This window comes from Ranitomeya imitator, chromosome 2 (genome assembly GCF_032444005.1).
Source record: "Ranitomeya imitator isolate aRanImi1 chromosome 2, aRanImi1.pri, whole genome shotgun sequence".
NCBI classification, from domain to species: domain Eukaryota; kingdom Metazoa; phylum Chordata; class Amphibia; order Anura; family Dendrobatidae; genus Ranitomeya; species Ranitomeya imitator.
The window spans coordinates 636,937,688-636,960,027 of record NC_091283.1 but is presented as its reverse complement, the minus strand read 5'-3'; the positions used below and the strand labels follow the sequence as shown (position 1 = coordinate 636,960,027).

At 43.6% G+C, this 22,340-nt stretch overlaps 1 protein-coding gene across 1 annotated transcript in view; it reads right to left on the bottom strand.

Annotated features, from left to right (window-relative positions):
- The window catches only part of LOC138667658 (centromere protein Q-like), a 175,832-nt gene that overhangs the window by 46,116 nt on the left and 107,376 nt on the right, over positions 1 to 22,340 (bottom strand). Inside the window, exons 6-8 of the mRNA XM_069755783.1 lie at positions 21,305 to 21,434; positions 20,971 to 21,066; positions 14,611 to 14,679 (exon numbers count right to left, since the gene is read on the bottom strand). Of these exons, the coding sequence (XP_069611884.1) occupies positions 14,611 to 14,679; positions 20,971 to 21,066; positions 21,305 to 21,434 (295 nt within the window). The remainder of the gene's footprint in view (positions 1 to 14,610; positions 14,680 to 20,970; positions 21,067 to 21,304; positions 21,435 to 22,340) is intronic.

Sequence of the window (22,340 nt, the reverse complement as noted above, 5' to 3'; positions counted from 1 at the left end):
TCACTCCACAACCTGGTCAGAAAACCCCTCTGGCCAACGCCACTTCTGATTTCTGCCCCTCTAACTCCTCTGGTCTGCTGGCCCCTGCAGCTCGTGTGAGAACGATCACGGGCGCTGTGTGCAGGGAATGCCAGAAGCAAATGGTCAACAAGAGTTGATTGTTTGGTTGCTAATATTAGTTCCAAGTTCTCATGTGGCATTATATTTTGCAATTTGCCTTTATAGCGAGGATCAAGGAGGCAGGCCAACCAGTAATCGTCATCGTTCATCATTTTAGTTATGCGTGTGTCCCTTTTGAGGATACGTAAGGCATAATCCGCCATGTGGGCCAAAGTTCCAGTTCTCAAATCTGCGGTTGTGCTTGGTTGAGGGGCAGTTTCAGGCAAATCCACGTCACTTGTGTCCCTCCAAAAACCAGAACCCGGCCTTGCCGCGCCACCAATTTCCAGTGGCCCCGGAAAAGCTTCCTCATTAAAAATATAATCATCCCCATCATCCTCCTCGTCCTCCTCCTCCTCTTCGCCCGCTAACTCGTCCTGTACACTGCCCTGGCCAGACAATGGCTGACTGTCATCAAGGCTTTCCTCTTCCTCAGCTGCAGACGCGTGATCCTTTATGTGCGTCAAACTTTGCATCAGCAGACGCATTAGGGGGATGCTCATGCTTATTATGGCGTTGTCTGCACTAACCAGCCGTGTGCATTCCTCAAAACACTGAAGGACTTGACACATGTCTTGAATCTTCGACCACTGCACACCTGACAACTCCATGTCTGCCATCCTACTGCCTGCCCGTGTATGTGTATCCTCCCACAAAAACATAACAGCCCGCCTCTGTTCGCAGAGTCTCTGAAGCATGTGCAGTGTTGAGTTCCACCTTGTTGCAACGTCTATGATTAGGCGATGCTGGGGAAGGTTCAAAGAACGCTGATAGGTCTGCATACGGCTGGAGTGTACGGGCGAACGGCGGATATGTGAGCAAAGTCCACGCACTTTGAGGAGCAGGTCGGATAACCCCGGATAACTTTTCAGGAAGCACTGCACCACCAGGTTTAAGGTGTGAGCCAGGCAAGGAATGTGTTTCAGTTGGGAAAGGGAGATGGCAGCCATGAAATTCCTTCCGTTATCACTCACTACCTTGCCTGCCTCAAGATCTACAGTGCCCAGCCACGACTGCGTTTCTTTCTGCAAGAACTCGGACAGAACTTCCGCGGTGTGTCTGTTGTCACCCAAACACTTCATAGCCAATACAGCCTGCTGACGTTTGCCAGTAGCTGCCCCATAATGGGAGACCTGGTGTGCAACAGTGGCAGCTGCGGATGGAGTGGTTGTGCGACTGCGGTCTGTGGACGAGCTCTCGCTTCTGCAGGAGGACGAAGAGGAGGAGGAGGGGGTGCGATCGGCTACAGCCAACTGTTTCCTAGACCGTGGGCTAGGCAGAACTGTCCCAAACTTGCTGTCCCCTGTGGACCCTGCATCCACAACATTCACCCAGTGTGCCGTGATGGACACGTAACGTCCCTGGCCATGCCTACTGGTCCATGCATCTGTTGTCAGGTGCACCTTTGTGCTCACAGATTGCCTGAGTGCATGGATGATGCGCTCTTTAACATGCTGGTGGAGGGCTGGGATGGCTTTTCTGGAAAAAAAGTGTCGACTGGGTAGCTCGTAGCGTGGTACAGCGTAGTCCATCAGGGCTTTGAAAGCTTCGCTTTCAACTAACCGGTAGGGCATCATCTCTAACGAGATTAGTCTATGTGGGCGTTCAAACCCTGTGTACGCGGATGCGAGGCTAAGTACTTCCTTTTTCTAACCATAGTCTCATGTAGGGTGAGCTGGACTGGAGAGCTGGAGATCGTGGAACTAGCGGGGGTGCCGTGGACATGGCAGACTGAGAGACGGTGGGAGATGGTATTGTTGCCGCCGGTGCCCTAGATGCAGTGTTTCCTACTACGAAACTGGTGATTCCCTGACCCTGACTGCTTTGGCCTGGCAAAGAAACCTGCACAGATACTGCAGGTGGTGCGGAAAATGGTGGCCCTACACTGCCGGAAGGGATGTTGCGTTGCTGACTAGCTTCATTGGCCGAGGGTGCTACAACCTTAAGGGACGTTTGGTAGTTAGTCCAGGCTTGCAAATGCATGGTGGTTAAATGTCTATGCATGCAACTTTTATTGAGACTTTTCAGATTCTGTCCTCTGCTTAAGGTAGTTGAACATTTTTGACAGATGACTTTGCGCTGATCAATTGGATGTTGTTTAAAAAAGTGCCAGACTGCACTCTTTCTAGCATCGGATCCCTTTTCAGGAATTGCAGACTGAGCTTTAACCGGATGGCCACGCTGTCCTCCAACAGGTTTTGGCTTTGCCACGCGTTTTGGGCAAGATACGGGCCCGGCAGATGGAACCTGTTGCGATGTTGATGCCTGCTGCGGCCCCTCCTCCTCCGCTTCAGAACTGCTGCCGCCTGCACCCTGTTCCCCCAATGGCTGCCAATCGGGGTCAAGAACTGGGTCATCTATTACCTCTTCTTGTAGCTCGTGTGCAACTTCGTCTGTGTCACCGTGTCGGTCGGTGGTATAGCGTTCGTGATGGGGCAACATAGTCTCATCAGGGTCTGATTCTTGATCATTACCCTGCGAGGGCAATGTTGTCTGAGTCAAAGGACCAGCATAGTAGTCTGGCTGTGGCTGTGCATCAGTGCACTCCATGTCAGATTCAACTTGTAATGGGCATGGACTGTTAACTGCTTCACTTTCTAAGCCAGGGACGGTATGTGTAAAGAGCTCCATGGAGTAACCCGTTGTGTCGCCTGCTGCATTCTTCTCTGTTGTTGTTTTTGCTGTTGTTGTTTTTGCTGAAGAGGACAAGGAAGCGACTTGTCCCTGACCGTGAACATCCACTAACGACGCGCTGCTTTGACATTTACCAGTTTCACGAGAGGAGGCAAAAGAGCTAGAGGCTGAGTCAGCAAGATAAGCCAAAACTTGCTCTTGCTGCTCCGGCTTTAAAAGCGGTTTTCCTACTCCCAGAAAAGGGAGCGTTCGAGGCCTTGTGTAGCCAGACGACGAACCTGGCTCCACAGCTCCAGACTTAGGTGCAATATTTTTTTTCCCACGACCAGCTGATGCTCCACCACTACCACTACCCTCATTACCAGCTGACAATGAACGCCCCCGGCCACGACCTCTTCCACCAGACTTCCTCATTGTTTTAAAAATGTAAACAAACTAACGGTATTTGTTGCTGTCACACAAATTACACGGTGAGCTATAACTTCAGTATGATTTAGCTACCCCTTTACAGGTGAGTGAGACCACAACGAAAATCAGGCACAATGTTACACACTCTGTTGTTGGTGGCAACAAATGAGAGAGATGCCACACACGCAGGACTGTCACTGAAGCACAGATGTAAATATTAATTTCCCACTGATTTGATTTTTTTTTTTTTTTCAGGGAGACTTTAGGAAAAAAAAATAATAAAAAAAAAAGTTTTTTTCAGGAAGAATTTAGAAACCAAATAAAATAAAATGATTTTTCAGGGAGAATTTAGAAAACAAATAAAAGAAAAAATAGGCTTTCTATGGCCCACGGAGTGAGAGATGACGCACACAGGAGTCAGGAGTGGCACACAAGCCCAGAGGCCAATATTGTTCTCCCAATGATTGATGTAGTGATTTTTTTCAGGTAGATTTTGGAACCCAAATCAAGCTAAAAAAATAATAGGCTTTCTATGGCCCACAATTGGAGAGAGAGAGAGAGATGGCACACCCAGGAGTCAAGACTGGTACACAAGCAGAAAGGGCAATATTAATCTCCCACTGATTTGATTTTTTTTTTTTCCAGGGAGACTTTAGAAAAAAAAAATTATAAAAAAAAAAGATTTTTTCAGGAAGAATTTAGAAACCAAATAAAAGAAAAAATAGGCTTTCTATGGCCCACGGAGTGAGAGATGACGCACACAGGAGTCAGGAGTGGCACACAAGCCCAGAGGCCAATATTTATCTCCCACTGATTGATTTATTGATTTTTTTCAGGTAGAATTTAGAACCCAAATCAACCAAAAAAATAAATAGGCTTTCTATGGCCCACTATTTGTGAGAGAGATGGCACGCTCAGGACTGGCACACAAGCCCAGAGGCCAATATTAATCTCCCTTTTTTTTTCAGGGAGAATTTATAAAACAAAAAAAAAAAAAATAAATAGGCTTTCTATGGCCCACTATTTGTGAGAGAGATGGCACGCTCAGGACTGGCACACAAGCCCAGAGGCCAATATTAATCTCCCACTTTTTTTTTTTTTGTTCCAGGGAAAATTTATAAACCCAATAAAAAAAATAATAAATAGGCTTTCTATGGTCCACTATCTGAGAGAGAGACATGGCACGCTTAGGACTGGCACACAAGCCCAAAGGCCAATATTAATCTCCCACTGATTGATTTATTGATTTTTTAAGGTAGAATTTAGAACCCAAATAAAGCAAAAAAAAAAAAAGGCTTTCTATGGCCTACTGAGTGAGTGATGATGCACACAGGAGTCAGGAGTGGCATACAAGCCCTGAGGCCAATATTTTTCTCCCACTGATTTTTTTCAGGTAGATTTTATAACCCAAATCAAGCAAAAAAATAAATAGGCTTTCTATGGCCCACTGAGTGAGAGATGGCACACACAGGGATGGCACTCTAGCAGAAATGTCAATCTTAATCTCCCACAAAAAAAAAAAAAAAACAGGGAGTGTCCAACAATTACTATCTCCCTGCAGTAATCTCAGCCAGGTATGGCAGGCAGCAATAAGGAGTGGACTGATGCACAAATTAAATAAAAAGTGTGGACAAACAAAAAAGATAGCTGTGCAGAAAGGAAGGAACAAGAGGATTTGTGCTTTGAAAAAAGCAGTTGGTTTGCACAGCGGCGTACACACAGCAATGCAGCTATCAGGGAGCCTTCTAGGGCAGAGGTCCCCAACTCCAGTCCTCAAGGCCCACCAACAGGTCATGTTTTCAGGATTTCCTTTGCATTGGACAGGTGATGCAATTATTACCTGGGCAAGACTAAGGAAATCCTGAAAACATGACCTGTTGGTGGGCCTTGAGGACTGGAGTTGGGGACCTCTGTTCTAGGGCAGCCCAATGAGCTACAGCGCTGAGGGAAAAAAAAAAAAATGTAGCTTCCACTGTCCCTGCACACCGAAGGTGGTGTTGGGCAGTGGAAATCGCTACAGCACAAGCGGTTTGGTGGTTAATGGACCCTGCCTAACGCTATCCCTGCTTCTGACGAAGCGGCAGCAACCTCTCCCTAAGCTCAGATCAGCAGCAGTAACATGGCGGTCGGCGGGAACGCCCCTTTATAGCCCCTGTGACGCCGCAGACAGCAAGCCAATCACTGCAATGCCCTTCTCTAAGATGGTGGGGACCAGGACCTATGTCATCACGCTGCCCACACTCTGCGTTTACCTTCATTGGCTGAGAAATGGCGCTTTTCGCGTCATTGAAACGCGACTTTGGCGCGAAAGTCGCGTACCGCATGGCCGACCCCGCACAGGGGTCGGATCGGGTTTCATGAAACCCGACTTTGCCAAAAGTCGGCGACTTTTGAAAATGAACGACCCGTTTCGCTCAACCCTAGTGGTGAGCACTTTGACCCAATAAGAGCTTCACAGAAGTTTATAATGCAGAGCCGTAAAAATAAAACAAAAATTTTTTCCCACAAAAATAATTTTTTAGCCCCCAGTTTTGTATTTTCCCGAGGGTAACAGGAGAAATTGGACCCCAAAAGTTGTTGTGCAATTTGTCCTGAGTGCGCTGATACCCTATATGTGGGGGAGAACCAGCGTTTGGGCGCATGGGAGGGCTCGGAAGGGAAGGAGCGCCATTTGGAAAGCAGACTTGGAATGGTCTGCAGGCGTCACATTGCGTTTGCAGAGCCCCTAATATACCTAAACAGTAGAAGCCCCCCACAAGTGACCCCATATTGTAAACTAGACCCCCCCACGAACTTATCTAGATGTGTTGTGAGAACTTTGAGCCCCCAAGTGTTTCACTACAGTTTATAACGCAGAGCCGTGAAAATAAAAAATCTCTTTTTTTCCCACAAAAATTATTTTTTAGCCCCCAGTTTTGTATTTTCCCAAGGGTAACAGGAGAAATTGGACCCCAAAAGTTGTTGTCCAATTTGTCCTGAGTACGCTGATACCCCATATGTTGGGGTAAACTCCTGTTTGGGCACACGGGAGAGCTCGGAAGGGAGGGAGCACTGTTTTACTTTTTCAATGCAGAATTGGATGGAATTGAGATCGGTCGCCATGTCGCGTTTGGAGAGCCCCTGATGTGTCTAAACAGTGGAAACCCCCCAATTATAACTGAAACCCTAATCCAAACACACCCCTAACCCTAATCCCAACGGTAACCCTAACCACACCTCTAACCCAGACACACCCCTAATCCTAATCCCAACCGCAAATGTAATCCAAACCCTAACTTTAGCCCCAACCCTAACTGTAGCCTTAACCCTAACCCTAGCCCCAACCCTAGCCCTTACCCTAACCCTAACCCTAGCCCTAACCCTAGCCCTAACCCTAACCCTAGCCCTAACCCTAACGGGAAAATGGAAATAAATACATTTTTTTAATTTTTCCCTAACTAAGGGGGTGATGAAGGGGGGTTTGATTTACTTTTATAGCGGGTTTTTTAGCGGATTTTTATGATTGGCAGCCGTCACACACCGAAAGACGCTTTTTATTGCAAAAAATATTTTTTGCGTTACCACATTTTGAGAGCTATAATTTTTCCATATTTTGGTCCACAGAGTCATCTGAGGTCTTGTTTTTTGCAGGACGAGTTGACGTTTTTATTGGTAACATTTTCGGGCACGTGACATTTTTTGATCGCTTTTTATTCCGATTTTTGTTAGGCAGAATGACCAAAAACCAGCTATTCATGAATGTCTTTTGGGGGAGGTGTTTATACCGTTCCGCGTTTGGTAAAATGGATAAAGCAGTTTTATTCTTCGGGTCAGTACGATTACAGCGACACCTCATTTATATCATTTTTTTATGTTTTGGCGCTTTTATACGATAAAAACTATTTTATAGAAAAAATAATTATTTTTGCATCGCTTTATTCTGAGGACTATAACTTTTTTATTTTTTTGCTGATGTTGCTGTATGGCAGCTCGTTTTTTGCGGGACAAGATGACGCTTTCAGCGGTACCATGGTTATTTATATCCGTCTTTTTGATCGCGTGTTATTCCACTTTTTGTTCGGCGGTACGATAATAAAGCGTTGTTTTTTGCCTCGTTTTTTTTTTATCCTTACGGTGTTTACTGAAGGGGTTAACTAGTGGGACAGCTTTATAGGTCGGGTTGTTACGGACGCGACGATACTAAATGTGTACTTTTATTGTTTTGTTTTTTTTATTTAGATAAAGAAATGTATTTATGGGAATAATATATTTTTTTTTTTTTATTTTTTTACACACTTGGAAATTTTTTTTTTTAACTTTTTTACTTTGTCCCAGGGGGGGACAATACAGATCGGTGATCTGCCAGTTTGCACAGCACTCTGGCAGATCACTGATCTGTCTCAGAGCAGTGCAGCATTACCAAGTGCCTGCTCTGAGCAGGCACTTGGTAAGCCACGTCCCTCCCTGCAGGACCCGGATCCGCGGCCATCTTGGATCCGGGACTTGCTGCAGGGAGGAGGTAAGAGACCCCCGGAACAACGCGATCACATCGCGTTGCTGCGGGGGTCTCAGGGAAGCCCGCAGGGAGCCCCCTCCCTGCGCGATGCTTCCCTGCACCGCCGGCACATCACGATCATCTTTGATCGCGGTGTGCCGGGGGTTAATGTGCCGGGGGCGGTCCGTGACCGCTCCTGGCACATAGTGCCGGATGTCAGCTGCAGTAAGCAGCTGACACCCGGCCGCGATCGGCCGCGCTCCCCCCGTGAGCGCGGCCGATCGCGCTGGACGTAATATTCCGTCCTTGGGAATTAAGGCCCACCCCGCATGGACGGATAATAAGGCCAATGGCAGAAAGGGGTTAAGCCAGATTAATAATGGAGAGGCGTCAATTATGACACCTATCCATTATTAATCCAATACTAGTAAAGGGTTAAAAAATACACACACACATTATTAAAAATTATTTTAATGAAATAAAAACAAAGCTTGTTTTAATATTTTATTGAACGCCCAATCCAATCACTGAAGACCCTCGTTCTGTAACAAAAAAAAACATAGTAAACCAACAATATCCTTACCTTCCGCAGATCTGTAAAGTCCAACGATGTAAATCCATCTGAAGGGGTTAAAATATTTTGCAGGCACGAGCTTTGCTAATGCAACGTTGCTCATGTCTGCAAAATAAAGGAGAATGTAGGTAAAGTAGGTCAATTACCTATATTTACCTGCATTTGCGGTGAGGCGCCCTCTGCTGGCTGTTCCTAGATCGTGGGAACTTTCCTAGAAAGCTCCCTGGCTCGAGTTCATAAGAGGCACCCTCTGCTGGTTGTCCTCATATTGTTGGTTTATTATGTTTTTTTTTTGTTACAGAACGAGGGTCTTCAGTGATTGGATTGGGCGTTCAATAAAATATTAAAACCTTTGTTTTTATTTCATTAAAATAATTTTTAATAATGTGTGTGTGTATTTTTTAACCCTTTACTAGTATTGGATTAATAATGGATAGGTGTCATAATTGACGCCTCTCCATTATTAATCTGGCTTAATGTCACCTTACAATAGCAAGGTGGCATTAACCCTTCATTACCCCATATCCCACCGCTACACGGGAATGGGAAGAGAGTGGCCAAGTGCCAGAATAGGCGCATCTTCCAGATGTGCCTTTTCTGGGGTGGCTGGGGGCAGGTGTTTTTAGCCAGGGGGGCCAATAACCATGGACCCTCTCCAGGCTATTAATATCTGCCCTCAGTCACTGGCTTTACTACTCTGGTGGAGAAAATTGTGCGGGAGCCCACGCCAATTTTTTCCGCCATTTAACCCCTTAATTTGCTAGCTAGAACGGCCAAATTTTGCATAGACACACTACTAACATTAGTAGTGTGGAATATGCAAAAAAAATGGTGATATGAGATGGTTTACTGTATGTAAACCATGTCTGAAATCATGTCGGGTTTAGGAAGGAGAGAGCAAAAGCCGGTAATTGAATTACCGGCTTTCTGCTATATCGCGTTGGATGAAATATTAATATATATATATACACATATATGTGTCTACTGAAATATATATATACACACACAGTATATATGTTTTTTTTTTTTTACACATGGATCCCTTGTATAGCCGTATGTCGGTTTTGCAAGCCTGCGATAAAAACACGCAGTACGGATGACATACGGATTACATACGGAGGATGCCATGCGTAAAAAACGCTGAAACACCCTGCCTACAGAGGAGCTACGGACCACTATTTTCGGGACTTTTCAGCGTATTACGGCCGAAATATACGGACCGTATTTTCATACGCTGAGTGTGAAGCCGGCCTTAGGATGTATAATCTACGTATAGGACGGGACTACAAGTCAAGTAGGACCATTGGAGGCTCTAGAAGGATTCAGACCATGCCGCTGCAGAAAGGTCATACCCTCCTCCGGTGTTGCGATATGTACCATTCCGGACAGGAGTTTCACCAAAAGAGTGGAGGAAGGCGACCAAGAAAAAGCAAAATGGGACCTCCGGAGCTCCCGTAAGACGGATGAAAAATCTCGTTGTTTATTCAAAGTGTCTTTAGACAAGTCTCTGAATAATGTTAGGTGGCCATATGGGGAAGTCAAGAAGCTTTTTTTCAGAGGAGAGGTCAAACAGTTTGCCCCTAACCCAGGCTGGAAAAAAGGAGACAATAATATCTCTTGGCACATCTGATGGAAGGGACACAGGTCTTTTAATTCGGTAGATTCTTTCAATAATATTGGGTTCGTTGATGTCAGGAAAGAAATTAGAGATCATTTTGTGGATGTAGCTTTTCAGGTGGGGGGGTTTAACAGACTCCGGGACTCCTCTGATTTTCACGTTGTTTCTACGTCTATGATCCTCGAGAGATGCCAAGTTACAATTAAGTGAATCTATGTCTCTTTGTAGACTTTCTAGCAAGGCTGAGGACACAGGAGGAGTTGGCGAAGGATCCGTGCTGGGAAGGTCATAGTTCCCAGGGGAAAAATCTTCCATATTATTATCAGAAGAGTATGCAGAGGTTGCGTATGGATCATGTGTTGATGAAGAAGAATCGTAGAGAGAAAACCTTGAGGAAGATAAGGACGAGGAGGAGTCTAGGTTATCCATAATGGATGTCAACGCATCCTTTATGTATGATTCAGAAGCTGTATCCGTACTAGGTGGGTGAGTGCTTGGCGGATTAAAAGAAAGCAAGATTTTGTTCATCATTAGTGAATGTTCCTCCATTTTTTTTGTTAAAACGGTCGCAGAAGACTCATCAAATTATCAATAAATAATTCAGTTGGGGGTCTTTCTGTGTCTCTCACCCCCTCTGCACTGGGGAAAGAGTATGTAGATTCTATGGTATGTTTTTCCCCCCCTTGGATGGAACAGTCGCTGGTTATCTGTAAAGGTGCCACTTGTGGGTGGTGATTTATTTGTGACACGTCATCAGGAATTAATTTGTCCCCTTCAGCCCCGTGCCTCTCTGTCATCTGGCGTTTGGGCTGGGGTACAAATGCGGGGGCATTATAATTTAATGTGCGGCTAGCAGCCTGTCTTATTTTTCCCCTAGCTATGGTGCCGCTGTTAGATGTGGGCGGAGTCGAGTGCGGGGTTTCATCCTTCCTCCCGCTCCCCTTCTCCGCTGTTGAAAGCAGAGCCGCCGCTCTATTTTTAGATGTCCTGTCAGTCTGGGGGGCAGGAGCGAGTGTGCCCATAGATAGCGGAGCGGGAGCCGCCCATGATTGAGTCTCACCTGGAGATCCTTTTGCAGCGTGGCTGTGTACTCTCTGCCGCTCACAGCGATGCCGGCGTGAGCCGTGGGTGGAGCAGTGGGCGGAGCTCCGACGCTCCTTCTGCTTCCCTGCCTCGTATGTCCCGGCAATGCCGCTGCTTTGAGTCCATTCCCGGCGGCAGCTCTGGAGTGCGTAGCCGCAGCAGAGGGCCGCGGGGACTTCTGGACGGGGGCCGCTTGTGGAAGAGGTACTCCCGGAGTCTCCCCCGCAGCTGGGACCGGATTGCCTCTTCTGAGAGTGGGCTTGCCGCTCAACGTGGGCGTGGTTTTGGGCGGGGTTTCAGCGTCTCTCCTTGCACCCGGTCTCGCTTGTTCAGGCGAGACCGGGGCTTTGGGCCTACCTCCAGAGGTAGCAGCAGTCCTCGATCCTCCTCTGTATAGGCCTGCGGGCTTCAGCACGGGAGTCACGGGAGTCGCTGTGGAGGGGAGCCTGTCCAGAGATCCTCCTGGGGCTTGATAGCACCGATGAGTGCAGCCTCTTGTTATACAGCAGCAAGGCCTCTACTGGAGTCTGCATGTCCCGAAATTGCTTGTGGCTTCTTAAAAGTTGTCTTTTTCATTATGCGTCCTGGTCCTGAGTCCTTTAAATAAAGTTTCAAGAGATTTCTTCCCAAAATGTATGCATATAGCCGCTCAAAATAAGGGATTTTTCAGGAGCTCCTGTAACACAGGTCTACTCCTGATCCCCAGCAAGCCACGCCCCCCCTTTAAACCCTTTCTGACATCCGACATACTATCCCGTCCATGTGGGCTGGGCTCGTCTGACCATGGGTGGGATAGTACGTCATAGCTGATCAGACGCTGCGGGGTCCCGATCGCTGCCATGACGACATCCGAGTCTCTAGAGCTGAGAGACTTCATGTCATGTGCAGTGCATGTCAGGAAGTCTCTAAGGTTAGTGCACAGAAGTTGTAGTGCTGACAGCTTCTATAGCATGCAGATCTACATGCTATAGAAGCTATCAGCATGCACAAAGTGATTGTCCCATAGTGGGACAAAGTGTAAAACTAAGTATGAAATAAAAAAATATTTTACATAATTACAAAAATAGTTTAAAAAATAATAAAAAAAACAATATTTATTTTATCATTAAATAAATATTTGAATTAAAAAAAATCTAAAAACAATAAAAGTACACATATTTGGTATAGCTGCATCTGTAATGACCCGACCTATAAAACTATCCCACTAGTTAACCCCTTCAGTAAACACCATTTAAAAAAAAACAAGCCAAAAAAAACAATGCTTTAGCATAATACCGCCAAACAAAAAGACGGATATAAATAAACGTGGTACCGCTGAAAACATCATCTTGTCCCGCAAAAAACAAGCTGATATATAGCTCCATCACCGGAAAAGTAAAAAAGTTATAGCTCATAGAATAAAGTGATGCAAAAACAATTACGGTATTTTTTCTATCAAATAGTTTTTATTGTATAAAAGCGCCAAAACATGAAAAAAGATATAAATGAGGTATCGCTGTGATCGTACTGACCCGAATAATAAAACTGCTTTATCAATTTTACTACACACAAATGGTGTAAATGCTCCCCGAAAAGAAATTCATGAATTGCTGGTTTTTGTTCATTCTGCCTCCCAAAAATCAGAATAAAAAGAGATTAAAAAAATGTCATGTGCCTGAAAATGGTACCAATAAAAACGTCAACTCGTCCCGCAAAAAAAGACCTTTTATAACATGTGGGCCAAAATATGGAAAATTTATAGCTCTCAAATGTGGTGATGCAAAAACTATTTTTTGCAATAAAAAGCGTGTTTTAGTGTGTGACAGCTGCCAAACATAAAAATCCACTATAAATAGTAAATCAAACCCCTCTTTATCACCCCCTTAGTTAGGAAAAATAATAAAATGAAAAAAAAAAAAATGTATTTATTTCCATTTTCCCGTTAGGGTTAGGGTTGAGGCTAAAGTTAGGGTTAGGGCTAAAGTTAGGTTTAGGGTTACGATTGGGATTAGGGTTAGGTTGGTGGTTAGGGTTAGGATTGTGGTTAGGGTTATGGTTAGGGTTGGGATTAGGGTTAGGGGTGTGTTCGGGTTAGGGTTGGATTTAGAATTGGGGGTTTCCACTGTTTAGGCACATCAGGGGCTCTCCAAACAAGACATGGCGTCCGATCTCAATTCCAGCCAATTTTGCATTGAAAAGTCAAACGGCGCTCCGTCCCTTCCTAGCTCTGCCATGCTTCGAAACAGAGGTTTACCTGCATATATGGGGTATCAGCGTACTCAGGACAAATTGCACAACAACATTTGGGGTCCATTATCTCCTGTTACCCTTCGTAAAATAGAACAAATTGGATCGGAAATAAATTTTTTGTGAAAAAAACTTAAATGTTCATTTTTTTAACATTCCAAAAATTCATGTGAAGCACATGAAGGGTTAATAAACTTCTTGAATGTGGTTTTCAGCACCTTGAGGGGTGCAGTTTTAGGATGGTGTTACTTTTTGGTATTTTCTATCATATAGACCCCTCAAAGTGACTTCAAATGTGATGTGGTCCCTAAAAAAAATAAAAAAACAAATGGTGTTGTAAAAATTAGTAATCGCTGGTCAACTTTTAACCCTTATAACTCCCAAACCAAAAAAATGTGGTTCCAAAATTGAGCTGATGTAAAAGTAGACACGTGGGAAATGTTACTTATTAAGTATTTTGTGTGACATATCTGTGTGATTTAAGGGCATGAAAATTCAAAGTTGGAAAATAGCTAAATTTTCAAAATTTTGGCAAAATTTCCATTTTTTCACACAAACTCAATGTCATATCAAAGAAATTTTACCTTTATCATGAAGTACAATATGTCACAAGAAAACAATGTCAGAATCACCGGGATCCATTGAAGAGTTCCAGAGTTATAACCTCATAAAGGGACAGTGGTCAGAATTGTAAAAATTGGCCTGGTCATTAACATGCAAACCACCCTTGGGGGCAAAGGGTTAAAACTTCTTTTCTCACCTTTTTAGTTAGTACCTCTTTGGGACTTTAACATTTATTACTTTGATTACTGGTATAATGCATTATAGCTGTCAATGCTGCACTGCCAAAAGCCTCTTAGACCATATTCCTGCCATGATCTAGGCAGGCCACCTTGGAGATTGACATGACGATGATTGTCAGCCCATGATAATGTCACCGGGGGTGCCTATCTGAAGAGAGAGGGAGCCTCCTGCGGCATAGACACTGCTCCTGGTAGTGACAGCCGGAAGTCGGCTATCACTTGAGCCAAGCTCCCAGCAGTGACAGTGAAGGAACAGCTCCTGTGCTAGCATGGTCAGGACGTGTAAGTTTCCGTCAGTCGTAAAGCTTTTCCTGACTATGATGTAAACTTACGTCAAAGGTTGTGAAGAGGTTAAAGGAACAGGGAAGCATAAATGAAAGCATACCCAAGTAATCCACTTACAAACATCTCAGGATATGTACACATTTTAGGACCAGAATACAAACTTAAAGACTGTAAAATAAAATGACTTTACACTCTTTTACGCTGGTCTCCCCACCTTTCCAAGATATCCAAGGGAAGTGTGAGCGAAGCAACTTACCATATTAATAAGTATACCATCAAAATGGTTTTCATGCAACTAAGATATGATAATTATTTCAGAAAAACACATGATTACAGACCTACATACTTGCATTGTTGGAGCCTCAAATGTCCTTTGTGGAAGTTCCAGGGGGTCTATATTTAATAAAATTTTATCCTGAAAATTACAATTATTGTGATGAAACATCAAAGACAGAATTAATCAAACTAAGCAACACTAACAAGACTCAGAGCAAATAATGAATGAAAGACAGGTCCAACAGAGACACTCAGGACACCTGGGGTGGCAGCATGAGAAGCTTATAATGCATCTGGAGGGACAGGGCTACTTGTCACTGCTGACCGCCTGTGCCATGTCTTATCAATAGGCCTAGGAAAGAGACTATAGGAAGCCCTATCCTAAAGCTGCATCCAAATGCAGAATGTATAAGCAAGCAATTCACTTTATTTTATTATTATTATCACCGTTTACTAGACAGGCCGTCATGAGAACAGTAAAGTATATTTAAAGGCTTTATTTACCGTATTTACTATTAAGTTATTTAATAATAATAAAAAAAACCTTTCATTGGATTTACGGATCATTATTTTTTAAATGCTTTATTTCCATTTTTGTGATAAAAATATTACTAATTTTTTTGTTTTGTTTTTGAGAAATCTAATTTTATATATTTTTTTCTGCTCCCATTACAGAACTTTTAAAACAAAGTGCAACTATATTGCAACTACATACAGTACAGACCAAAAGTTTGGACACACCTTCTCATTTAACAATTTTTCTGTATTTTCATGACTATGAAAATTGTAAATTCACACTTAAGGCATCAAAACTATGAATTAACACATGTGGAATTATATACTTAACAAAAAAGTGTGAAACAACTGAAATTATGTCTTATATTCTAGGTTCTTCAAAGTATTCACCTTTTGCTTTGATGACTGCTTTGCACACTCTTGGCATTCTCTTGATGAGCTTCAAAAGGTAGTCACCGGAAATGGTCTTCCAATAATCTTGAAGGAGTTAGCACTTGTTGGCCCTTTTGCCTTCACTCTGCGTTCCAGCTCACCCCCAAACCATCTCGATTGGGTTCAGGTCTGGTGACTGTGGAGGCCAAGTCATCTGGCGTAGAACCCCATCACTCTCATTCTTGATCAACTAGCCCTTACACAGTCTGGAGGTGTGTTTGGGGTCATTGTCCTGTTGAAAAATAAATGATGGTCCAACTAAACGCAAACCGGATGGAATAGCATGCCGCTGCAAGATGCTATGGTAGCCATGCTGGTTCAGTATGCCTTCAATTTTGAATAAATCCCCAACAGTGTCACCAGCTAAGCACCCCCATACCATCACACCTCCTACTCCATGCTTCACGGTGGGAACCAGGCATGTAGTGTCCATCCGTTCACCTTTTCTGCGTTGCACAAAGACATGGTGGTTGGAACCAAAGATCTCAAATTTGGACTTATAAGACCAAAGCACAGATTTCCACTGGTCTAATATCCATTCCTTGTGTTCTTTAGCCCAAACAAGTCTCTTCTGCTTGTTGCCTGTCCTTAGCAGTGGTTTCCTAGCAGCTATTTCACAATGAAGGCCTGCTGCACAAAGTCTCCTCTTAACAGTTGTTGTAGAGATGTGTCTGCTGCTAGAACTGTGTGGCTTTGACCTGGTCTCTAATCTGAGCTGCTGTTAACCTGCAGTTTCTGAGGCTGGTGACTTGGATAAACTTATCCTCAGAAGCAGAGGTGACTCCTGGTCTTCCTTTCCTGGGGGGGTCCTCATGTGAGCCAGTTTCTTTGTAGCGCTTGATGGTTTTTGCAACTGCACTTGGGGACACTTTCAAAGTTTCCCCAATTTTTCGGACTGACTGACCTTCATTTCTTAAAGCAATGATGGCCACTCGTTTTTCTTTACTTAGCTGCTTTTTTCTTGCCATAATACAAATTCTAACAGTCTATTCACTAGGACTATCAGCTGTGTATCCACAAGACTTCTGCTCAACACAACTGATGGTCCGAACCCCATTTATAAGGCAAGAAATCCCACTTATTAAACCTGACAGGGCACACCTGTGAAGTGAAAACTATTTCAGGTGACTACCTCTTGAAGCTCATCAAGAAAATGCCAGGAGTGTGCAAAGCAGTCATCAAAGCAAAAGGTGGCTACTTTGAAGAACCCAGAATATAAGACATATTTTCAATTGTTTCAAGTTATGGCTTGTTCACAATCTTCGTTAGGAAAGCTTTATAAAGACCCAGCATCTTCTAACATTGTGCCAAAAAACAGCACCCATGGGTTCTTCTAAGCAGCGGTCTGGTGTTCTGAAAATTAAAATGGTGGTGGCCTACAAAGCAGGAGACTGCTATAAGAAGCTAGCAATGCATTTTTAAATTGCTGTTTCCTCATTTGGAAATGAAATTAAGAAATGGCAGTTAATAGGAAGAGCGGACTTCAAGATAAGGTCTGGAATATGAAGCAAAATTTCAATAAGAGCTGCTTATGGGATTTGCTAAAGAGGCAAAACCTCTGTTTGACTTCAAAAGACCTTCAGAAATATTTAGCAGACTCTGGAGTTGTGGTACATTGTTTTACTGTTCAGAGACTCCTGCACAAATATGGACTTCATGGAAGAGTCATCAGAAGCAAACTTCTCCTGCGTCCTCACCATGAAATTCAGTGTCAGAAATATGCAAAAGAATATATAAACAAGCCTGATGCATTTTGGAAACAAGTCCTGTGGACTGATTAAGTTAAATTAGAAATCTCTGGCCAGAAAGATCAAAGGTATGTGTGGAGAAAATGTGCACAGAATTACAGGAAAAGAACATTTCGCCAACCAGTAAACATGGGGGTGGGGGGGAGAATCAATCATGGTTTGGGGTTCTGTTGCAGCCAATGAAGTGGCAAACATTTCATGGGTAGAGGGAAGAATGGATTGAATAAAATTTCAACAAATTTTTGAAGCAAACGCCATCTGTAAAAAAGCTGAAGTTGAAAAGAGGATGGCTTCTACAAGCCCTTTTAGAGATCATATCATCTTCAACGTTCTTAAAACATTCACAACTGTAATTTTGACCAGGGGTGCTCAAACCATTACATGCCACTGTATGTTGTGGGATGGGGTGAATTTTGACATTTTCTGTAACTCTTCAGGCGTTGGAAAATGCAAAAATAGATTCGGCACACCCAATTCAGATGCAAGAAATACTTTTATTGATATAGATACATCCACTGTATGAAAACGTTTGATGTTTCGGCCAAAACTTGGCCTTCATCAGAACTACAAATAATAAAAAAACAAAAGAGTATCAAGATGCAGTATAAATTCCATACATGGACAATTGCCACAATAGATCATTTATAGTGTTAGGTGTTGAGTTCCCGCCTCTGCACAGGGGGAATCTTGAACCATCTCCGCTGCGGTCTCCCATTCTTCTCCAGCTGCAGTGGAGTCTGCTCAGCGGAGACCTCGGTCCCAGCGTCTAGCTCAGGCTAATACTGGACGACTGGTTACTACTGCCCTTCCAGGCTCTGTTCTTGTAGCCAGCAATGTTCAGCAGCGAGTAGGTCTTTCTGGGACTAAGTCCTGCTTTTCTCGTTCTGAGCATGCCCTGAGTGAGATCTCTCAGTGGAGATCGAGGGTCACATGGTCAGATGCTGCAGCTAAGTCCATTGGTCCTTTCAGGAAGGTCCTGTAGGTGCTAGGACTAAGTCCTGCTTTGCACACACTGAGCATGCCCAGGGCAAGAGCTCTCAGTGGAGATTTAGGGTCACATGCTCAGGTATGGCAGTCTCTCATTGGTCCTTCTGGGAAGGTCTTTTACTTGCTGCAGCTATATAAGGCTTGCGCTACTATACAATTGTTATCGTGTGTGTGTTGATGAGTGCAAGTCGTTCCTTAAAAAACTCATCCCTTGTGTATGACTGTTCACGTAAGGTGTATGGCTGCAATCTAGCGCCCGGCTGAACTCACAGCTTTAACACACGAAACAGCGTCTAACTGCTGGGACCGCCAGTGCAGCGCCGTGCGCTATTAGAGCGCTTACCTTACCCAAGTCTGGGTGGTTAGTGGCGTCCGCTAGTGTGGCACAGCATGCACTTCTGGGCATATTAGTTACCTCTGATACCCCAATTGTGGTGTCGATCGCAAGAGGTCTACACTAACTCTAATCCTGTGTCCTGCTTGCGCTCTCTGTGCGGTATCGCGACCCTGTGACTTAACAGGGATCGCTTTCTTCATACTAGGTGAAGTTAACCCATGTGTGTATCCTCATTGTGCCGCCATATAGTCCGTCATTACTTAGCAGCAGGTTCCATCTCTGCACGGTGGACCCCGGGCTGCGAACGCACCTTATTATATCTATTTAATTATTTGGTGCGTTCCGCTATCCCTAACATATAGTATAGAAAAAAAGGAGATTAAACAATAGAAAACCAATAAAAAAAAGAAATAAATCTTTTATGCATATACATGACAATAGTAATGTTAAATTAAATATTCAGTAGGTGCAGCTTTGTCAACAAATTCACTGTGCAAAATGCTAGAGCCAATCTCCCTTTAATCTTAAGAGAAGTGGAACACAAAGACCCATATGAAAAAACTGGGATAACATACATTATCTTCAGCTCTTGCAGGCAATACAAAAAGGTCAGGTACACCTGGGCTGTAACAAAAGGGGGAATATGAACATGTTTACAACTTCCTGGAACCCAGGGGCAACATAGGAATAATAAGCAATACAATGCAGTCTAATAGGTCTATAAAATATGCTATGTGACACTCACCAATAGAGTCTTTGTAAAACCGAACGGAGCACTGGGGTCATGCACTACCGTGCCAAGGATAGGGCGCTGCCATGACTTAGAAGGAAGCAATTTAAATAGAGAGTCTAAAGGCCCCGTCACACATAGCGACGCTTGAGCGATTCCGACAACGATACGACCTGTCAGGGATCGCTCAAGCGTCGCTATGTGGTCGCTGGTGAGATGTCACACAGTGCGATCTCCCCAACGACGCAGCAGCGATGCGGCGAACTGTAGCGACCTGTAGAACGATGCTATTTCATGATGATTCAATGGGACGTCCTGTCAGCGAGGTCGTTGGTAAGGTGTCAAACACAGCGATGTGTGCTACCCAGCGGGACCTCAACGATCAAAAAATGGCCCAGGCCATTCCGACACGACCAGCGATCTCACAGCAGGGGCCTGATCGCTGCTACGTGTCACACACAGCGAGATCGCTACTGAGATCGCTGTTGCGTCACAAAACTTGTGACTCAGCAGCGATCTCGCTAGCGATCTCGCTGTGTGTGACGGGGGCTTTATGACCGCATTGGCGCTGCTGAGCCGTAGTCCCGGAAGTACTTAATCGGATTTGACATTACGGGACCAGAGGAGAGAAACCTTCCCCAGTACTCAGCTGAATAGACAGCCGATGTAACTTCTAATACAACGCCCCTGCTACAGGTGACCGGAAAGGAAGTTCTGACGCACAGGAGAAAATTGGTAGAACACCAAGCAGTATTAAAGAAACAGAGGCTGAGCCGTGCATAATGTATGTGTTTGGTAAAACAGCTCAATGTACAGTAGTGTAACCACTATATAAGGAGTATCTTGTAGGAGAAAGGGAGAATAAATAGGGGTACCAAGAGTCTCTTCTGGGACAAAAATATAATCTAGCAATCGGTAATAATCATTATACTCAAAAAAAAAAAAAAAAAAAAAAAGCAGTGGGATAAAAAATGAATTAAAAAATGAAAAGAAAAAAAAAATAGTAAGGAATGAAATAACAAAAATCAAAACTGGGAAATAAATTAAATAATTACAAAAAAGACAAAACCTAGGAAAAATAAAAAAAGAAAAATTAAAAAATATTTCCAAAGCAACCATTAAACATTAGATGGAAATCCAAAAATTATATTAATTAAGGATGCAAAAAATCAAAAAGAAAAATAGAAGACTGGGAAATAGGGGGAAAAAGGAAGGAACCGGAATATGATAAAAGGAAAAAGATTAGTAAAAGGGAGAAAAAAGGGGGAAATGTGTTCATAGAGAAAGACATTGTTTAATCTCCTTTTTTTCTATACGATAAATTATGGATTGTGGCAATTCTCCATGTATGGAATTTATACTGCATATTGATTTTTTTTTTTTTATTATTTGTAGTTCTGATGAAGGCCTAGTTGTGGCCGAAACGTCAAACGTTTTCATACAGTGGATGTATCTATATCAATAAAAGTATTTTTCTTACATCTGAATTGGGTGTACCGAATCTATTTTTACAATATTTTGGAGTAGCATCCTAAGCATTGGAGTGCTGCGCAGCCTTTTTTTTGCATTTGGAAAATGCTAAACATTGCTTGACACAACACCTACAACTCCGCTACATCCATAAGCTCCCATTATATCCTGTTTTTTTTTTTTTACTTTTTAACAGTGAATCGTACGTACCTGGGTCAGTTCTTTCATGGCTTCAACCTTTCCTTCTAAAGCCACTATAGAGTCATCTATCTTTTCTATAGTCTCCACAGCTTCCTCAATTTCATGCTAAGGAGAGAGAACAAGTTACACAACATGCAAGGTGATCCACCTCTGCAGTCATTAGGTCTGTCTATGTACACTGAAAAAGATGAATGGGGTCGACCGTATTTATAATTCTTGGTGAGGATCAAAGAAGTCAGTCTCCACCACCACAACCAGCCAATGGCACATTGGTGGTACACCAGAGCAATATGCCACAAATGTCTTTGATAAGTCACACCAATTCAGAAAATGCAGCACCTACCTCCAGAGACTCCAGAGTGTCTTCATACACGTTCATTTTATGCTGCTCTTCAACAATGTCTTTGGCCAGATTCTTCACCTTGTGCACTTTAGTTACCGGCAATCTGATTTTCTTACAGAACTTTAGAAGCCTAAACCAACCATCAAACACTAAGCCGTAAATACCTGAAAGATTTTATGAGAACCTGCACCTCATTTATAAAATACATACACTAGCTCCAAAAAGTATATTAGGGAACAGTTCTTCCTAAAATGGGACATCATTTCCCAAACCACTGTCACAAGTAGATGTCAGTGGTTGTTCCCTGGAGGAGGTGTCACACATTTTATTCTGCTTCAGTCCAGCATCTAAAGCGAACCCAGCGATATGGGCTAACCAATCTAATGTGCGTGAAGCAGCCTGCCTCTTCTGCGACACGTGAAGTGAGGAGAGAAGGTCGGGACTGTTGCAGTTCACATGCCAGGACCTTTTGTGCTTCATAAAATAAGACAGAAGTCTCATAGTGGTTTCTTCTCTCCCCTCACAGAAAACAACTGTGGCCAGCTTAACCCCTTCAACCCCAAGCCTGTTTTCATTTTCATTTCAAAAACCTGACCTGCACATCCAAACATAGACTGAGTGTGAACAGGTGCTGAACCCATAGTCGCCAACTCGTATATAGTTAAGTAAATAGGGCAGCACACTGCAGCGCCAAAACATGCAAACTTGAAAACACGAAATTTGAACTGCATTACTGCACTAGAAATATGAAAAATGAGAGCTTTTAGCGCATAAAAATGGCCAATTTTATGTGTACCTCGTAGCCACTTTACGGCATCTCTCTTATACGAGGTCCTACGCTTGACCTACCTCGCTGAGAATAAACGTCTCCATCTGAATGGGTACATGTGAAACCTCTTCTTGGACTTAAATTCTCTCTCTCTGTGGAGGGGTATTGGACCTACTATAATTAAAACACCTGAAGCTAGGAGGCGGGGAGTGCACGATCAGAAGGCTAGAGAATACATTTCAAAAACCTGACCTGCACATCCAAACA